Below are 18,568 nucleotides of genomic sequence, written 5' to 3'. Positions count from 1 at the left end.
CTGTGTTTCAGAAGGGTCAAATTAGTGGCCTGCATCAAGCAAAGAAAACAACTAAGGAGATTGCTGAAATAACTGGAATTGGGTTAAGAACTGTCCGATGCATTATTAACACCTGGAAGGATAGTGGTGAACTGACAACTTCATGGAAACAATTTGGTTGGAAAAAGATCCTGACTGACCATGATCAGAGATCACTTAAATGCTTGGTGAAGTCAAATCGTAAAAAATAGACAGTAGAACTCACGGTTAAGTTTAATAGTGAAATTAAGAGCATTTCCACACTCACAATGTGAGGAGAACTCACAGGATTGGTATTAAACAGTGGGTGGTCATAAAAAAATCCACTTGTTAGTGAGACCAATCAGGAGAAAAGGATTCAATTTGCTAGGGAGCATAAAGATTGGACTCTGGAGCAATGGAAAAAGGTCATGTGGTTTGACAGGTCCAGATTTACCCTATTCCTTAGTGATGGGTGTGTCAGGGTAAGAAAGGAAGCACATGAAGTGATGCATCTATCATGCATAGTGGCCACTGTACAAGCCTCTGGAGGCAGTGTTATGATCTGGGGTTGCTTCAGTTGGACAGGTCTAGGCTCAGCAACATTATGGGGCAATAAAATGAAGTCAGCTGAGCACCTGAATGTACTGAATGACCAGGTTATCGCATCAATGGATTTTTTCTTCCCTGATGGCATGGGCATAAAATGAGGGCTCAGATTGTGAAAGAATAGTTCAGGAAGCATGAGGAATCATTTTCACACATGAATTGGCCACCACAGAGTCCTGACCTTAACCCCATTTGGGATGTGCTGTCTTTGGGATGTGCTGGAAAAGACACTGGAGTGGTTCGACTCTCCCATCGTCAGTACAAGATCTTGGCAAAAAATTAATGTAACTCTGAATGGAAATAAATGTTGTGATGTTGTATGAAGTTTTTGAAAGAGTGGCATAGTGAATGTGCACCATAATCAAAGCTAAAGGTGGTTCAATGATATATTAATGTGTGCGACTTTTTTTTTGGCCGGGCAGTGTACATATATATATATATATATATATATATATATATATATATATATATACCATTCTTGAACAATTTTTGCAGTGTGGCAGGGCACATTATCCTGCTGAAAGAGGCCACTGCTATTAGGGAATACCGTTGCCATGAAGGGGTGTACTTGGACTGCAACAATGTTTAGGTAGGTAACATCCATCAAAGTAACATCCATGAATGCCAGGACCCAAGGTTTCCCAGCAGAACATTACCCAGAGCATCACACTGGCTTGCCTTCTTCCCATAGTGCATCCTGGTGCCATCTCTTCCCCAGGTAAGCAACGCACAAGCATCTGGCTGTCCACAAGATGTAAAAGAAAATGTGATTCATCAGACCAGGCCATGTTTTTCCATTGCTCCGTGGTCAGGTTCTGATGCTCACATGCTCATTGTAGGTGCTCAGCATGGGCACTCTGAAAGGATTGAGTCTACATGCAAGATTGAAACTTCTGTTTGACCAATCTCTAAATTGGGTGCTCTTATACTGCATACACAAAGTCCTAAGTCTGTATCTGCTGGAAGTAAAGGCGGTATTGTTTGTGTAGAGAAGGACTGTTGTGCTGTGATTGTTGAGAAAAGTTGGCAATTTTCCAAACCAGAGTAAAAGTGAAAAATTGGACTGTGGGAGGCCTAGTGCAGGAACATTAACATGGGCAGTAAGTGACTATGTAATGCTTTTTACTAAGTGGGTCTATAACAGAGAAGATTTTTGACACAATACCATAAAACCATTGTTGCACAACTTAGTGATGTGGTTGGCATATTTCCAGCAAGAAAATAAAACTCTCAAAAGAAAGTAGCATTAGGATTTCTGCCATTGTGCAAATACAGTTATACAGTTATAGCTGCAAACAGACACTTGAAAGTAAACCTACAGGATCAACATTTTACGTGAACATCATTATACAAAATTACAACAAAATTAGTAGTGCCTGCCATGTTGCAGTAAACGGCAACTAAACCGCTAACAAGCTAGCTAGACCTGTAAATAAACAAAAAACACAAATAATCAAACATAACTTTATACTTCCAATTTATTTACAATATTTACCAATTACAAAGATAATATAACAAGCTATATTAGTTGTGTAAAACTATTATTAATTAGGCTACTGACTGACTGCTGCAGCTGAGCACTCTGTCTCGGTGCATATATGTTTAAGTTTTAGATGTCAGTCATGTTCATTAGCATTCCCATGACTGGCAATTGGTTATAAGGTTCTACACCTTTGAGAGATCTCCCAATCATCATATTGAGAAGCCTTGTGTCCGGGTGGGACAAGTGAAGAGCACACTGTCCAATAAATGTTGAGTTATTTTTTTCTATGCAAAATCCATCATTTGATTTGCTAAAATCTTGAATTTCACCAAGAGTGGTAAATAATATAGCCACATTTCTTCATTTAATATAGAAAAATGTCCTTGCCACATTTTAATGAAATTTTAGGGGAAGGTGGGTTTCCCATGTAGTCTTAAAGCAATCACCTGTTGTATGATATGAAGAACATGTAGAAGTGCAGAATATGTAGAAGTGTTTTCTAATAAGAAAACATCTGAACATAAAAATGTTTGCTGAAGAAGACGTTGAAACATTACTGCAGATAAGGAATTAGCCCAACAACTCAGAGCTTGAAAAGGTTGAAAAAAGAAGTAGCTCAGAAATGTAACAGTGCCATAGAGTCCTTGTGGTGTAAAGAGGAGCAGAGCCAGGAAGGAAACTGATAAGGAGATAAGACAGCAGCAGCAGACAAAGCCAGACGCAGCGGAAATACAATGGAATATGTTTAAAGCCAGAATGAGAGACTTTATATCTCTGGAAAAAGGCCATTATGCAAAGGAATTACCAAAAGAAATACCACAAAAAATAAAGACAACAAATAGAGAATCAAGAGAATCAATGTAAAGGCAAAGCAATTAGCCTTAGTGTCAAACTCGATGACACGGATGATGGCAATGCTGCCAGAAATTTGAAAGAGGCCAGAAATTCAGAGGACTAGATTCCTCTTTTTATAAACATTGAAAGGAGAGCTTATATCTGTGTACTAATGCTAACATCAGGAAATTAATTTTTTCTTGATTACCTCAGCACAAATGACATGCAAACCTACCAAACTGCCAAACATTCATAAGCATAATGACAGCCATACTGACTCAGCAGCATGTAGATCTCGACAGACCCATGTCAAACTAAATGTAACTGGGTGCATGATCATGTATGAGGGCATTTTTCATGCCAAATTTCTAGCTGTGGAGCCAGCTTCAACCCTAGTGGCGGAACAGAAACTCATCATCATACAGCCATATGCAGTTCACACTCTGCTGATGATGGACTGAGTGTCACAAGGTATAGCAATCTGCTGGATATGTTGGAACATAATGGAACAGCCCAACATCATCCTCAAAAAGGTATGCCCAGTCAATCCAGCCAAACTGCTGTGCATTCAGACACTGATGAAGAACACAAGTGCATTGAGATTGTTCAGATGCAGGAAGGGCAAAGACAGCTGACAGTGAGACCAATCCAAAGCAGGAATGATACTCTACACTGATAGGTCAGCATAAGTGGTGAACAACTAATGAGTCGCAGGCTGGCTGTGAAAACAGCACATGAGCTGATAGCATCTGGAGTTTACCTCTGAACACATCAGCCCAGCAGGCAGAACTGAAAGCCCCAGATGAGGATGCTGACCAAGGAGGGGTTAAATAATTGGCTAAAATTCAAGTGGAAACAAAAAGGAAAAAAGAACTGGCATGCAAGTGAAACTGTGAGTCTTGTGAGCACACGAGATGAATGACATGAAAATTCAAAATGAAGTGTAGTCTGGAGGAAAAATAGTCCCTGATGAGAACAGAGTAAAGATTCATGATGCAGACAAGTTCTCCTAAAAACTGTTACCATATTTAGCCACAACAAAAAAACAATGATGAGCACAACCTCCAAGTAGGCCCAATGGTACTTCCAAACTGTTCTGGCTTGTGGTTGACAAAGTACATGGACTCAGACCAGGGTAGTCACTTTATAGGGGCAGTCTGCCAAAAAGTGCGCAGGATGATGATAGTTGAATGGAAGATCCACCGCCTACACCAACTTAAGTCATCAGGAATAGCAGAATGCATGAATCACAGAAACAGTGTCCAGGATGCATCAGAACCCCATAGTGCAAGAGCAATGTAATACAAGAGCGTCCCAAATCATTGACAGTGGACTCAGCCCATACAAGGTGGTCACTGGCCTCCCTCTGGCTTTACCAAGCATCATTGAAATGCATTAGTGATGCCTTACTAAGGTACTGCTCTCAGCTCACACACTCAGTGCAAGCAGAACAGAAAAGGCATCTTGTTTTTGGTAACATATATATTTCTGAAGCATTTCTTCTATGCATATCACATGCAGAAAGTGTTTCATTCCACATCAGCTGAGTCACCAATTCGTTTAACTTTTGTCCTCAGTCATCTGTGGGAATACTAGCTGAATCCATATATCACCACGCTCAGAAGTCTGTGAGATCATGAATATCATTTACCAACATACTGAGGAGAACTTACCTGTATGACTCTGGCTGAGGCCACATTGATACAGTAGTGGAATCAGCCTATAAAACCATCTAAATCTTCAAGAATAGCTCCTGCTCTCTGAACCTTGTCAGCTATGCTCCTGTAATGGCTATGCAGAGTTCCAGCCTGGGCATTGAGATAATCCTTTTGGGGGCAATCCAAGATCTTGCCATGACAAATGCTGTGTAAGCGTATACTACCCCTGTCTGTTCTTTGTTTGCATGTATGAAACAAATCAATATCCTTGTTTATATGTGTCACACAAACTGAATGGATCAGGTGACAATCGTTTCATCCACATCTACTGGTACATAAAAAGGAGGCAGGGAAATCCTGGGCAGAAACCGTAGATTCTTTTCCCAACCTATCCATGACAAGCAAATCTCTGGGAAGGAAAGGGTTATCCCATCCTCTCTTTATCTGCTAAAACTACCCTGAAACAATATCGTTATTGAATTTATTTGATGTGCGGTTAAGTATGGAATCGTAATGATGACTTTGCTGACCTTTTATGAATGTCATCACAGCACAGCTGAATACATACAGTTGAATAGTATTTGTAAATCATTTTTCCTATAAATGTCATATTAAAGGCCTACTGTAGTTTCAGAGCCTAGGTTATTGGTTCTAAGTGGTAGAACAGATAATACTAATACATTAAAAATTAATAGCTTTAGTTTACACCTCTTGAGAGCTTACAAAAATGCTGATGTTGCCCAGTCAGAATTTGAGTTGACACACTTGCTTTAAATGCACTTTTATAACTAGGATGTGCGCTGCTGAAAATGTAAACATTAAACAATTTGTAAACAGTGATGCTCCTGTTTTCACACTTCCATGTTACAAATGCGGAAGCGTACATTGTAGCGTTTCAAAACTTCTGGTTAGATAGTGAACAATGGCAGCATATATAGCTCGTGATCACTGCAGTGTCCCTAAATGCATAACTAATTAAAGCAAACATCCAAACTTGGTTGGTGTTCTGTAGCCTATACGTTTATAATACATTTTTATGTGTGTGTGTGTGTGTTGTGTGTGTGTGTGTGTGTGTGTGTGTATGTGTGGGTACGTGTGTGCCTGTGCCTGAAATTTAGCATTTTTAAAAACAGAGGGTACCAATATGGGCTTTTCAAGCCGCATGCATATAGTACACTGTATAGTGTGAAGGGTGGCATTTTGGATTCAGCCATAGTTAGACAGATTGTTGTAAAAATAGAAAAGCAAAAGCACTTCATAGGCCTCTCCAAAGCCTGTCATCTAACTCTAGTGCTATGGCTCGTGGGAGCCAAAGTTGCTAATAAATGTTTTGTCATCGACCCATATAATTGCGGTCTGCTTTTCAAGTTTTGGATCATCTAATGTCTGTTTTTACCACATGCAATATAAATAAATGTAAAGCCATTACACTAGTTGATGCTACTGTTGATGCTACACTGTTGCTATTAAGCAAGGATAAAATTATGTCTTCAGTGTCAATGGAATGGCTAATGGTAGAAAGTAAACTACAGAAAGACACCTAAACTTATCCTAAACAAAAGACACTTTTTAGGAGATTCTGGCAAGTTAGAATGCTTTTGTAATCCTCTGTACATAGCACAAATTTAGGATTTGTTATTCTGTGATAGCTCTTGCCCTAAATAAGATCCTAACTGTATTGTCAATGATTATAAAACAGAGAAGATATGGTTTCATATTTTATTTCCAATCTCTTTACAGTAAGATGTTGCACATTCTGGGTTAGTTTGTCATTAATGTCATTACTGTGTCTTTTGGATCCTGAAGTAGAAGCATGGTTGTCTTCCTGTGTAGTGGCAAACTATATCTACAGTGGATAAATATCTACAGTCTACACGCTCCTGTTAAAATGGCAGGTTTTTGTGATGTAAAAAAATGAAGCCAAGTAAATCATGTCAGAAACTTTTTTAACCTATAAATTAAAGTGAAAAACAATAAGAATCATTTTAGTGAAAAAGTAAGCTGGTTGCGTAAGTGTGCACACCCCTAAACTAATACTTAGTTGAAGCACTTTTAAATTTTATCACGGCATTCAGACTTTTTGGATAAGTGTCAATCAGTTTGGCACATCTTGACTTAGCACTATTTTGCCATTCTTCCTTGCAAAAGCATTCTAACTCTGTCAAATTGGCTGGGCATCTCCTGTGCACAGCCCTCTTCAGGTCACTGGATTTAGAATCTTGTTTTGGTGATGCCATTCCTTTGTTGATTTGGAGGTGTGATTCGGGTCATTATCATGCTGAAAGGTGAAATTCTTTTCCATCTTAAGTGTTTTAGCAGAAGCCTTAATGGTTGCACCACAATTGACTATTTGGATATTTGGAGCTATTCATTATTCGCTCCATCCTGATTAAAGCCCCAGTTCCAGCTAAACAAAAGCAGCCCCAAAGCATGATGCTGCCACCTCCATGCTTCACCATGGGGATGGTGTTCTTTTGGTGATGTGCTGTTTTTTTTTGGTGTTTTTTTTATGTACCAAACATAGCTTTTGGTATTATTGTATACTCATGATGCACATTTCAGTATCCACCCTAGTCTTGTGTGGATGGCACCAGGTCCACCTGGGGGTCCCAATCTAACTGGCTCTGTAGGTGTAATGTGGTGCAAGTGGTCTGACATTTTAAAATCATTGTAGGGACAGGTTGAATAGATGCTTATATCTATTCCTGAGATAGATATTCCCACTCACATGAAACTGACTCTCCTTTCAGAGTTTGGTTGTCCAGTTTAATTGTTCATGAGGCCAGCTCTTCTGGGGTCCTATCCAAACCCAATAGCTACACAGCAGCTTGGAGCACCATAGTACACTCTGATCCACTATTCAGGAGCATAAGTGTCCAGTGAGTGGCCTCACATGGTATCATATAAATTACCTTCAACACTCATTTGTAATTAACTGGCTTGTCTAGATAAAGCACTTCTGTGGTTGTATTCACTAGTCAGCTTGCATCCTTAGGCTTCTACGTGGTTGGCCTTGTGTTTGCTTCCTGCAAAACCTTCAGATGTTGACTACCACATAGGCTACAGAGCTTCTTGAGGTCACAGTGTGCACATCTTTTCTTGCTCAAGATCCACTTTGACATTTTCTCATTTTAGAGCCTTTGGATGGCAGAGCACCTACTAAGGAAATGCTCTGAATTCTCACAGGGGGCTCAGACTTCTCTCTTTTCTCACTTTTTGTTTCTGTGGCAGTTCCACCACTAAGTGCTTTTTTTACAACTGCAAAGGACAATGGTAGCTCTTTCCAGCTTCATTTTGAGAACAGTTTATTTTCTCTCCTGAGAAACAGGCCATCATAATTGACACACCAGTACTCCCATTGTAGTCGCTCTGAGAATTGAAGCAATGCGTAGGTCATACTCAGACAGACATCTCTACTGACAGCTTACTGAATTACATGCTACATGTGCTCTATATCACCTTCAGGGCCTAGTATCTTCAGCTTGTTTACCAGCAACTGTGTGTAAAGCAAAGCTCTCGAAAGCAGCATTATCATCATGGCAGATGTCAGGTGCTTCTATAACCCTGGTTATCTAATACAGCGCTAGCTGGTTGGTTGCCCAAGCTTCTTGTTTAATACTGTTGCTATATAAATAATTGGGTATCATTGACCCATGGTAGATGAGCTTATCTGAAATCAGAAAGATGGTTTATTTACTGGATTCACTGAAAAGTAATGACCTATACGACTGCTTGATGCTGGCTCTTGATGCTGTATGTGGTGGACCATTGTGGTTGGCAGGTGTCACTGTGTACAACACTGTGGACTTAGTGGCTGTGGCTGAGTTTACTCTGTATTTATTTGAAAGAGAAGGCCTGAGGTAGTTGTGTGTAAGCACTCACTGCTTTATTGCTACTCTTGTATGCTAGCACTAGCTTCAATGTTTGATAGGCCCTGGGATGAGAAGATGAAGGACCAGATGTCTTCTTAGAAGATGACCTATTCAGATATGGGGTCATGGACCATGCATAATTTTTCATAATAGGAAGCTCAGTCATTTTATCTATAAAGTCAAACATCTTTTCTTTTTCTGATGGCCCTTCCTCTTCTCCTTCTGGTGGTCAAGGTGGAGGATCAGGCTAGTTCTCATGTTCATTAGCACTTCCCATGTCTCCTCTGGAAGGGGGAAACTCAGGGGAAGGAGGACTGTTTTGGGTGCACTGTTTGTATTGTTGTTGTTGTTGTTTTTGTTGTTAATTCTTAATAAATGCAATTTATCCTTAAGCATTACTTATTCCTTAAGAATTACAACATAGTCCTTTAAACAGTATGCTCATATACACATTATGTGAAATCACCAACATCTATCTGTACTACAGCATAAATATTACTGCTCTACTCTAACCACTTTAACACATAATGAACAAATTCATTTATGTTAATGTGTGTTATATAAACATGGATCCTACCATGTTAATCTCATGAAGATATAACCAACAGTGAAGTAATAGTACCACAAAATGTACACAGGGATACAAATAAATAGAAGAGCCGACAATATTGTGTGTATAGACCTATAGAACTGTCACCTAAATATAATAGGTTTAAATGGAACAACTGACTACTGCATAATTAACTTTTAATATGAGAGCAAAGTGAAAATATGTAAAGACACATTTCATTAATACTACACATAATCATCACCTTGGAGCTTACTAATGTACAGTGCAGTAAAATGAATTAACATTTCTCATAAATAAACCCCACACTCTCAAAAATGTTTGCCGGAGTGTTTGCTATACATTGCAATAAAACCGCTACACTGTGTGCTGCTCATCCTTCACTGCACACTGTAAACCAGCACTACTCAGCAAAGAGGTTCTGTGTTCATCTGCATGCACTCTTTCATACAGAGTATGAACAATTACACAGCTGATGTAAAAACGATCTCTTCCTCTGTCTCCTCTCCAGTGGACGGAATGGAAAGATGCGGGTGCTCTCCGTCAAGATGGGAATAGTTAGCCTATGCAATGCAGACATCACGGAGAAATACAGATGTGAGTAGGAATCTCCCTCCCTCCCTCCCTCTCAAGCAAAGTTTTCCCCTTGAAATTTATGGTACTGTAATGCACTAACTCTAACCCTGACCTCAGCATCCAATGGATTGTTTTCTTCCCAACAAAAGTATTTTTGTATAAAAGAAGCGTCTCTCCTCATGGGAACATGCAAATTTTTTTCTGTCAACATGGGAACATATTATCTCCACAAAAAGAGTGTGCATGTACACATGCACCCTCATCCACTTAGCCTAATGGAGGGAAAAGTTCAATAACACAGAGAGTTTTTTCTTTTTCTCAATAAAACAGAAAGAGCATTCTTAACTTTCAGGCCTAGGGCTGCTTTTTGCCAGGTGCTTCTTTTTCCCTTTTTCTATTTGAAGCTATAATCCAATATATACAAAGCAGGTAACAAGAGGCCAGTTTTATGATTTAAAGCAAATTTTATTAATGTGACCTAGTAAATAAACACATGGGACAATGCACATGAATTGGAAGCCATTTAGAGAGTAGTGAGAATCAGACAGCAGGATTAGAATTTGGCTGAGCAGGTCAGTGGCAGGCATTTACAGTGCTTACTGTCATGGTTAGACATTAGGTGTATCCAAATCAACTATTTGGTACATTAAAAAAAGAAAAAAGAGTGGTGAATAACAGAAGAATTCTTTCCCTGGTGAAGAAAAACTCCTTCGCAACAGTTGGCCAGATAAAGAACACCCTCCAGGAGGTAGGTGTATCTGTCTTAAGGTCATCAGTCAAGAGAAGACTTTACCAGAGTAAATACAAAGGGTTTTTTGTAAGCCTCAAAAGTAAGACCATATTAGAGTTTGCCAAAACATAAACGTTCTATGAACCGATCAACTTGTACCAAAATTATGGGAAGAGAAGAGAAGCATAGCATGATCTGAAGCATACCACCTCATCTTATGGTGTGAGCATGTATGGCTGCCAATGGAACTGGTTCCCTTTGTATTTATTAATGGTGTGACTGCTGACAAGAGCAGCAGGATGAATTCTGAAGTAATAGCCAAATTCTTCAATACATTTTGGACGGTGGTTCACTTTGCAGATGACCTGATGCATACTTCACAAGCAGCCCAAGACTTTTTTAAGGAAAGGAGTGGAATGTTCTGCAATGCTCAAGTCAATCACCTGAAATGAATCCACTTAAGCATGCATTTCACTTGCCGAAGGCAAAACTCAAATCCATAAAAAAAGAACAAGCAGGAACTGAAGACAGCTGCAGTAAAGGTCTGGCAGAGCATCACTAGGGAAGAAACCCAGCATCCAGTGATGTCTCTAGGTTCCATACATCAGGCAAAGGATTTGCAACCAAGTATTAAAAATGACAGTTTAATGTATGATTGGTAGTTTGTCCAAAAATCATAAGGAGGGGTGCACATATAAAAAGTGTTGTGATTTCTACACTATTCACACAATTTGGATGTACCCTCAAATTAAATCTGAAACTCTACAGTTTAAGCTCATATTCATTATTTTCTGCCCAAATATTTACAGTCCCCTCAAAAAGTCCCTTCTCAAATTCATTTGTTTTTGCTATACGCTGAAGACGTTTAGATTGGGTTTTAGATCAAAAGATGACTATGAGATGATAGATAATATTTACATCTTGATGTGTTAAACAACTTAAATTTTGCACCTTTTGTTTGAACCCACCCATTTTTCATGCGATCAAAAATATTGGAACATGTGACTGACAGGTTGCCCAGGTGTGCCCTGTTAGACTGATAGTTTAAATAATTAATAGCGCTGAATGTCTACGCTTGGTTTGAGCCCTGAGTCTTGCCTGTGAAGACTACATTTGCTGTTATAATTGATAAACCAACATGAAGACCAGAAAGCTGACTTTGGAGGGGAAAAAGCAAGCCATTCTGAAGCTGAGAAAGGAGGGAAAATTGATCAGAGCCATTGCACGAGCATTGGGCATAGCCAGTACAACAATTTGGAACGTCCTAAATTTTAAGTTGCTTACATCTAGATGTAAATATCAATAAAGTATAAATTCTGATCTATTGTCTCATGAAGACATGGCTTGCCAAAGTTGGAGTGGAAGAACTTGGAGTGGCACGCACAGAACACTGACTTCAACCCCACTGAAAGCTTTTGGGATGAATTGGAATGCCGACTGCATCCCAGGCGTCCTCACACAACATCAGTGCCTGTCCTCACTGATGCTCTTGTGGCTGAATGAGCAAATCCCTTTCCTAGCGATGGGTGAAAGTTACACCAGCACTTGAAAAAGCTTTTGTCTTTGGGTTATAGGTCCTTGCAGGGCATCTGAATTTTTTGCATCATTGCACTGTCTTCTTTCTGCATGATTTGTCTCTAATGTGTAAGGACATCTGCTTAATGAGAGAATGTAAAAAGTAAATGATGGCTGGACAAGCCCTTGGTATTGTCTCTAAAGGCCTGTGCAATAAAACTAGTTGAGATGCTGGCCAGCTGCTGAAGCTGCTACATTGTAGGTGCTATAGGCAGTTAGTTTGATTAGAATAGCTGATAACATATCTGCTGTCATTGGACACTGCACATAATGACAGTGTGTTTGTGCAAATGGGTGGTTTCTGGAGTTATTTATAGGAGCACTGTTGAGCAAAATAGCACAATGCAGAATGTTCAGTATACAAACAACCTTGATACACAAAACTCCCTAGCAAGCTGACATTAAAAGCCTCACTAGCTTATTTGAGACTGCCTTCTGTTCATGCATGAGTTATTCCTGGGAGAGGATAAGACAACTGTTTGGAGTAGGCTGAAGTGTACTGGGAGATCTACAAAGATGATATAGAAGATTTAATGCCTATTAAAAAAATCCTGCCGTCTGGCATCTAAGTAGACCTTGGAAAACATGTTCATGGAAACACTAACACTTACACACAAAACTCAGAGAAATGAATTAACTGTATAACCTGGACTCACATTAACATTTGTAATAATCTAATATGTTATACAGATATATGTTAATGTCTAATATATGTTATAAAGTTTTCAAATGTATTGCACTTATTATTAATAATCCATACCTCATTGGTATTTGTTTAGACCTGTTTAGACAGGCATGTGAGTCAAATGGCCTGATGGATCAGAAACACCTCAGCCTGCTGCTGCATGAAGCTGTGCAGATCCCTCGGCAGCTTGGTGAGGTGGCAGCCTTTGGGGGAAGTAATGTGGAGCCCAGCGTCCGTAGCTGCTTCCGCATGGTGAGTCTCAAGCAGCTGCTTAAAAAGATGATACTTTACACTCTACCAGAAGTGAGGATGAGAGTGAGAAGTTAGAGAATTCTATTTCACTCTATATTATTTACCGCTTTTAAGCTCTTTTTTTTTCCCTGACTCCTAGATTGTGATTTGGCTGGTTGGCAGTAGGCATGTGGTGCAACACCACTATCTGTATTTGTATAGTGCTCCAAATATCCATATCTATATTTGGATTTAGACACAAAATGTATTATTTGTTTTTGATAAAATTTTAACCCTACCACTATGATGCCAAAAACACTGGGAAAAAAGCTCTGAGGTAGAAACAACTAAAAAAAGAAAGAAAAAGTGCAAAAAAAGAAAGAAAAAAGGTGGAAACACCAGCACTGTCAGCATTTTTAACCCTCAGCTACACATGAACTATTACGTGAGATAATAATTCATCTCACCTAGAGATTATTTTGTTTTTTTACCTGCTTGCTATGTTTCCTAGCAAATGTATTTGAGTGTATTTCCTAAATCTAAATTAAAAAAACAGCCCAATTTAAACCACCATGACCCTGACCATGCAGTTATGAATGAAAGAATGCTGTAAATGCATTGTGCATCACCATATGTTTTTGTTCTGTGAGCTTCATATCTGACTACTCGCTAACTAGAACACATTAACGGTTCATTCTGAATAATGTATTCATATTCACTTACATCCCTAGTTGGCACATAATGTGGTAGAAACTTAGCTATAGAAGAGCAAGCGAGCACTGTACATTTCTAGGAGAGACAGAAGGAAAGAAAGTAAAGGAGCAGAAAAATCTCCTTAATCTCCACTTTGCTTAAAGGGTTTCTGTGAAAAGTTTTCGAATAAAGTCTCCCCTTTGAGTTACTTCGAATCATTATTTTGCCTCTCTTCTCTTGCTTTTGACATTACTAACAATTTGGCAGGCAACACTTTCCCAGAGGCCAGATAAATATAATAAAAGGTAGAAATGCAACACTGGATTGCTCCTCCTTGATTTCGTGTTATATGATGGATAATTAAAGCTTGAGCTTTGGTGAGTTTGCCAAAAAAATTTCAGCTTTTTTAGACAAATGCTTGGTTATTCAGTGTGGCAGAGCTATATAAGTAAGTGTCCCTCCATGCTTATTCTTTTACTTACAAGCCAGATTTGCAAATGTGTCCATCATCTAGACTTGTCATTGCCAGTCCCATAAGGTGTATGCCGCATGACAGAAAATTCTCCAGACTTACCACTTACCAATGGATTTCCCATCCAGTTATCACTGTCAAAGTCCAACCTGATAAGTTGTGTCAGTGTACAGTTCATGTGTAATTATTTGAGAGAGTGAAGTCAAGTATAACGCCTGCAGCTGCTTTGCTCAGTGTTTGTCTGTGTTAAAGTGGCACCTTAGATTTAATAAATTATGTATTACAACATCGGGTGTATTACAACTACTTTATGTCCAAACTAAACTACCACATAAATAATAAACATACATAGCTGTTTAAGTGCAATAAAAACAATATCACTGTCTATTGAGGAATCAAATATTACATGGTAACATTCTATATTTTGTATTCATTGCAATTGAAATACAATCTATTGCAATACAGTCAATAATTAATGAATAGTCAAACCTGAATATAACTACAGATCGGCAGTTTGGCATATTATGCCCTAATTCACTTTACTGTACCAAGACAGCTGAAAGGACCTGGTTTTGCTCCATGACTTTTGAATTAAAATATTGGGTGTTGGTCACTTGTTTAATATTTGTTATGTGACTCTGTGTGTTGTGCTAGGGATTGTAGTTCGTGGTTGACTTCTGGGAAGTGGAGTTTCTTGCTGATTACGGTGCTGACATGACAATTTTTAGTCTCACCTCATATGTCAATGTCAATGTCAATGGCCATATTGTGCCAAAAAGCAACTAAACTGCTAGCTGAGGAAGTTAGTGACAGCTAGCTAGATGTATAAAATACAAATTTCATAAATGAATGCAAATGAATACTTACAATTTATTTACAATACTTAAAAATTACAACACAAAATAACAAAATACTCTCTACAAGTGTGTAAAACTGTTTTGGATTAGGCTAGGCAACTAACCACTACTGCAACTCCAAGAGATTCCGACCAACACTGATATGTTTGACATGTTAGTCAGGTTCATTACTGTTTCAGTGATTAGCAGCTGATCACAGGGTTCTGCCCCTTTGACTGACCCCTAATCATCATTTGGAGAAGCCGTGAGTCTGGGCTGGGCTCAAAATGATATAAATAAAAGCCTGTTGTGCTGTACACTGAAACGTTAATTGAATGAACAGTGCAATATTGTGATGATATATTTGATATTTCATTTGATATAATATTGAATTTCACCAAGATTGATGAATACTGTAGACACTTTGGTAAACATTTCATGGCTGCATTTTAATGAAATTTTAGGGGAAGTTGGGCTTCCTGTGTAGTCTTAAAGCAATCGACTGTGGTGCCACAGAATGTTGCTATGAAGGTGAAGGGTTACAAATTTAGCCTAGCTAGCTAATATTAAGCTTGGTTATTCATTGTACTATCAAGGGACTGTTTCTCCACTATTAATTTTGCACATCTAGCTAGTCATCTCTTCCCAGCCAACAATTTACTTTAAATAAATTAGTAAATTTGCTGAGAGACAAAACAAAAAATTTTGGGACTCTTGCACACACAAATCAGTTCTAAATAAATGCTAATTTAACAGCTATCATTACCATCATTCTCTAATCTACATGCATCCACAAACACAGGTAATGAGGCATAGTTGTGTGTGTGTGTGTGTGTGTGCCCCTGCTGCAGTCTGTCACCATGCAAATGGGGCTATATTTCTAGAACAACCACAGTAAATTTTTGGAAAGCCACCATGTTTAGCTATACAGATGAACTAATTATGGATTTGCTGCAGGGGCCAAAGGAATGGGTCCTTAAACCTATCATTTTTAGTCATGTCGCCAAACCTTAATTAAATCCTTCCCCATTCAAGAGCGTGACTCTGATATCAGACACATTTAATTAAAATCTGTTCATTTCCACATTTGTTCAATTTCAGTATTTTACGAGCTGATGAAATACTAATGCAGTGCCAATCTACTTTGCAAACTGGCAGTTTATCTCCCACTCTGTTAATAACGTCTGATTGTTAAAGCAGCACAGCTGAGCTTGCCTTGGGAGCAGCAGGGAAGTGTGTGTGTGTGTGTGTGTGTTTTGGGGAGGGGGGGCTGTTACTGGGTTTGAGTGAGATTCTATTCTGGATCATTGGAAGAGGAACTGCATTTGCTAGAGCATGCAGATTGTGAAGATTTGTTTCAGTGTTTTTAAAGCATTCTAAAAACACAAGTCACAAACACTGATAACACACACACACACAGTATCAGTGCCATACTATAGTGCCAAATATGGGCTGTGGAAGAGACTTTGACTTTAATTATGGCTCTTTGCTCGTCTTCAAAGACAGCTCTGGGAAAAATAAAACTTTTAATGCATCTTTGATGCAGAGTTAATGGGAATTTAACACAATACGGGTTTTTTAAACATCTCACGACTCGTTCCATTATTAGATTTATTTCCTGTCATCTATTATACTGTGACAAAATGTCTGTCAGGTCAAACTGTTACTATAATTCAAACTATAAACTTCATTTTAGTAGCAAACTGTTATTTACTTAGTTATTTGTACTTTTGGCTGGCAAATTGTTTTGATTGTCAGATATGTAGCCTAATGCCTCTGAAGGGCAGTGGATGTATTTTTTTTCTTATATGTGTTATAGCTTTAAGATATTGTCAAAGTGTTGTTTTGCCTAGACGTTTAGATGCAATATTGCACTTATTATTGATTGACTAATATGAATTTATGTATGTGATATCTTCTCTCTGTTCTGTTGCTCTCCTACAAGGCCCCAGGTAAGCCATCTATTGAAGTAACTCACTTCCTGGAGTGGGTGTGTCTGGAGCCTCAGTCCATGGTGTGGCTTCCTGTACTGCACCGTGTGACCATGGCTGAATCTACCAAGCACCAAGCTAGGTGCTACATCTGTAAACAGTGCCCCATTAAGGGTTTCAGGTGGGCTTGCTACCACATATTAATGATTTTTTTTTCATTGATGTATATAGTCCTCAATAAATATTGTACAACCTTTACATTTTATTGTAAAAGCATTTTCATGTCTTGGGGACCGTGAACATATCGCCACACCATTAGATTTTTATTTTTTCTTATTTGCTAAAGGGTATACATTGGCTTGAGTACTAAGATTATGTAAACTTAAAGTTCTGCACTACTTCAGTGTATGTCAGTGTTAATTGAAAGCGAATGCGCTGACTCAAAATTATGCACTACTTGGTGTATATCAGTATCAGATAATAGGATATGTTAGTGTATCTTATACCTGAAAGGCTCTCACCTGGACTTATCTGGACCTCCTGATCTGGACTTATCTCTTTTCTGGACCTCTTCTTCTGATTTTCTCTTCAGTGAATAATTATTGGTTCCATTCATGGCCAGTCTGTAACATGCACCTTATGTTTTTTTGTTCAAGTTTCAACCTGATCCTTTCACAGTGATTCAGAGCAATGTATAAAATATAACCAGTGAGACAGCATGTCAACATTGAGCGCTTTGAGCCATTGGGGCTTGTTGCTGTGCTTGCATCATCCCAGTGGCGCGTGCGAACACAGATGAAGGGCTTCATGTGGTCTTCATAGCACTTCACTACGTGATTTACAACTAAAGGGCATGATACGAGTATCAGAGATAATGAGACTTCAATTCTATGGTTAATGAAAACACACTTGGATCTAATGTCTTCCCCCTGCCCTGTTGCTGCTGCAGATACCGGAGTCTGAAACAGTTCAACGTGGATATCTGCCAGACATGTTTCCTGACCGGGCGAACAACCAAAGGCAAAAAGCTCCACTACCCCATTATGGAGTACTATACCCTGGTATACATTCATTTTAAGCCTGCTAACACAACACACACACACACACACACACACACACACACACACTCTGCTTTCTCAATTCCATTTGCTTAATGGTTTTTCCCATGGACATATATCACTGTGATACTGTGTGTGTGACCACTCGGGTCCTTGTCATAAACTGGCTGTAGCTGCCGCTTAGTTGGAAGATGATAAATTTGTAAATAAAGATGGAGCTGCCTTTGAGAAGACCAATGTCTCTGAATGTTCCTGAAGATGTCCTTCCCCCTTCCTTCTCTTTTTTAATCCACTTTCACGTTCTCATTTCTCTCCATTTACTTCATCCTCTCTGTCTCTCTCTTTCTATCGTTATTTCCCTCTTACTTTCCCTTCATTATTGGCTTTCCATACTCACTGTGTAGACCACCTCAGGAGAGAAGATGCGGGATTTTGCGAAGACTCTAAAGAACAAGTTCCGATCAAAGCAGTACTTCAGCAAGCACCCTCAGAGAGGCTACCTGCCCGTGCAAACAGTCCTGGAAGCAGAGAGTGGCGAGACGTGAGTATGCAAATCAAGGGTACATAGCCATTTAAAATATACAGTGGGTCTGCTAGCTGGGGAGTGGCTGATGATTTGCCACTACTGGTGAAGAGAGGGTGAAGTAGAGGGTTACTTGTGATAGAGTGATGTGTGTTGGTTTGGTTCGGACACGCACACAGAGAAGCATTGACATTTAACGTGCTCCCATGCTAACATAGTGTTGTGTGTATGATGTGG

At 39.1% G+C, this 18,568-nt stretch overlaps 1 protein-coding gene across 3 annotated transcripts in view; it reads left to right on the top strand.

The window, feature by feature from the left end:
- drp2 (dystrophin related protein 2) overlaps positions 1-18,568 on the top strand; it is a 139,616-nt gene that overhangs the window by 100,593 nt on the left and 20,455 nt on the right. For all 3 annotated transcript variants that reach the window (XM_026917773.3, XM_026917772.3, XM_026917774.3), the window contains 5 exons: positions 9,533-9,618; positions 12,682-12,839; positions 16,765-16,931; positions 17,700-17,811; positions 18,213-18,349. In XM_026917773.3, coding sequence (XP_026773574.1) covers positions 9,533-9,618; positions 12,682-12,839; positions 16,765-16,931; positions 17,700-17,811; positions 18,213-18,349 — 660 coding nt within the window. The remainder of the gene's footprint in view (positions 1-9,532; positions 9,619-12,681; positions 12,840-16,764; positions 16,932-17,699; positions 17,812-18,212; positions 18,350-18,568) is intronic.

Source organism: Pangasianodon hypophthalmus, chromosome 7, assembly GCF_027358585.1.
Source record: "Pangasianodon hypophthalmus isolate fPanHyp1 chromosome 7, fPanHyp1.pri, whole genome shotgun sequence".
Classification (NCBI taxonomy): Eukaryota; Metazoa; Chordata; class Actinopteri; order Siluriformes; family Pangasiidae; genus Pangasianodon; species Pangasianodon hypophthalmus.
Note: the sequence above shows the minus strand (reverse complement) of the source record. Positions and strands in the feature narration are given on the sequence as shown.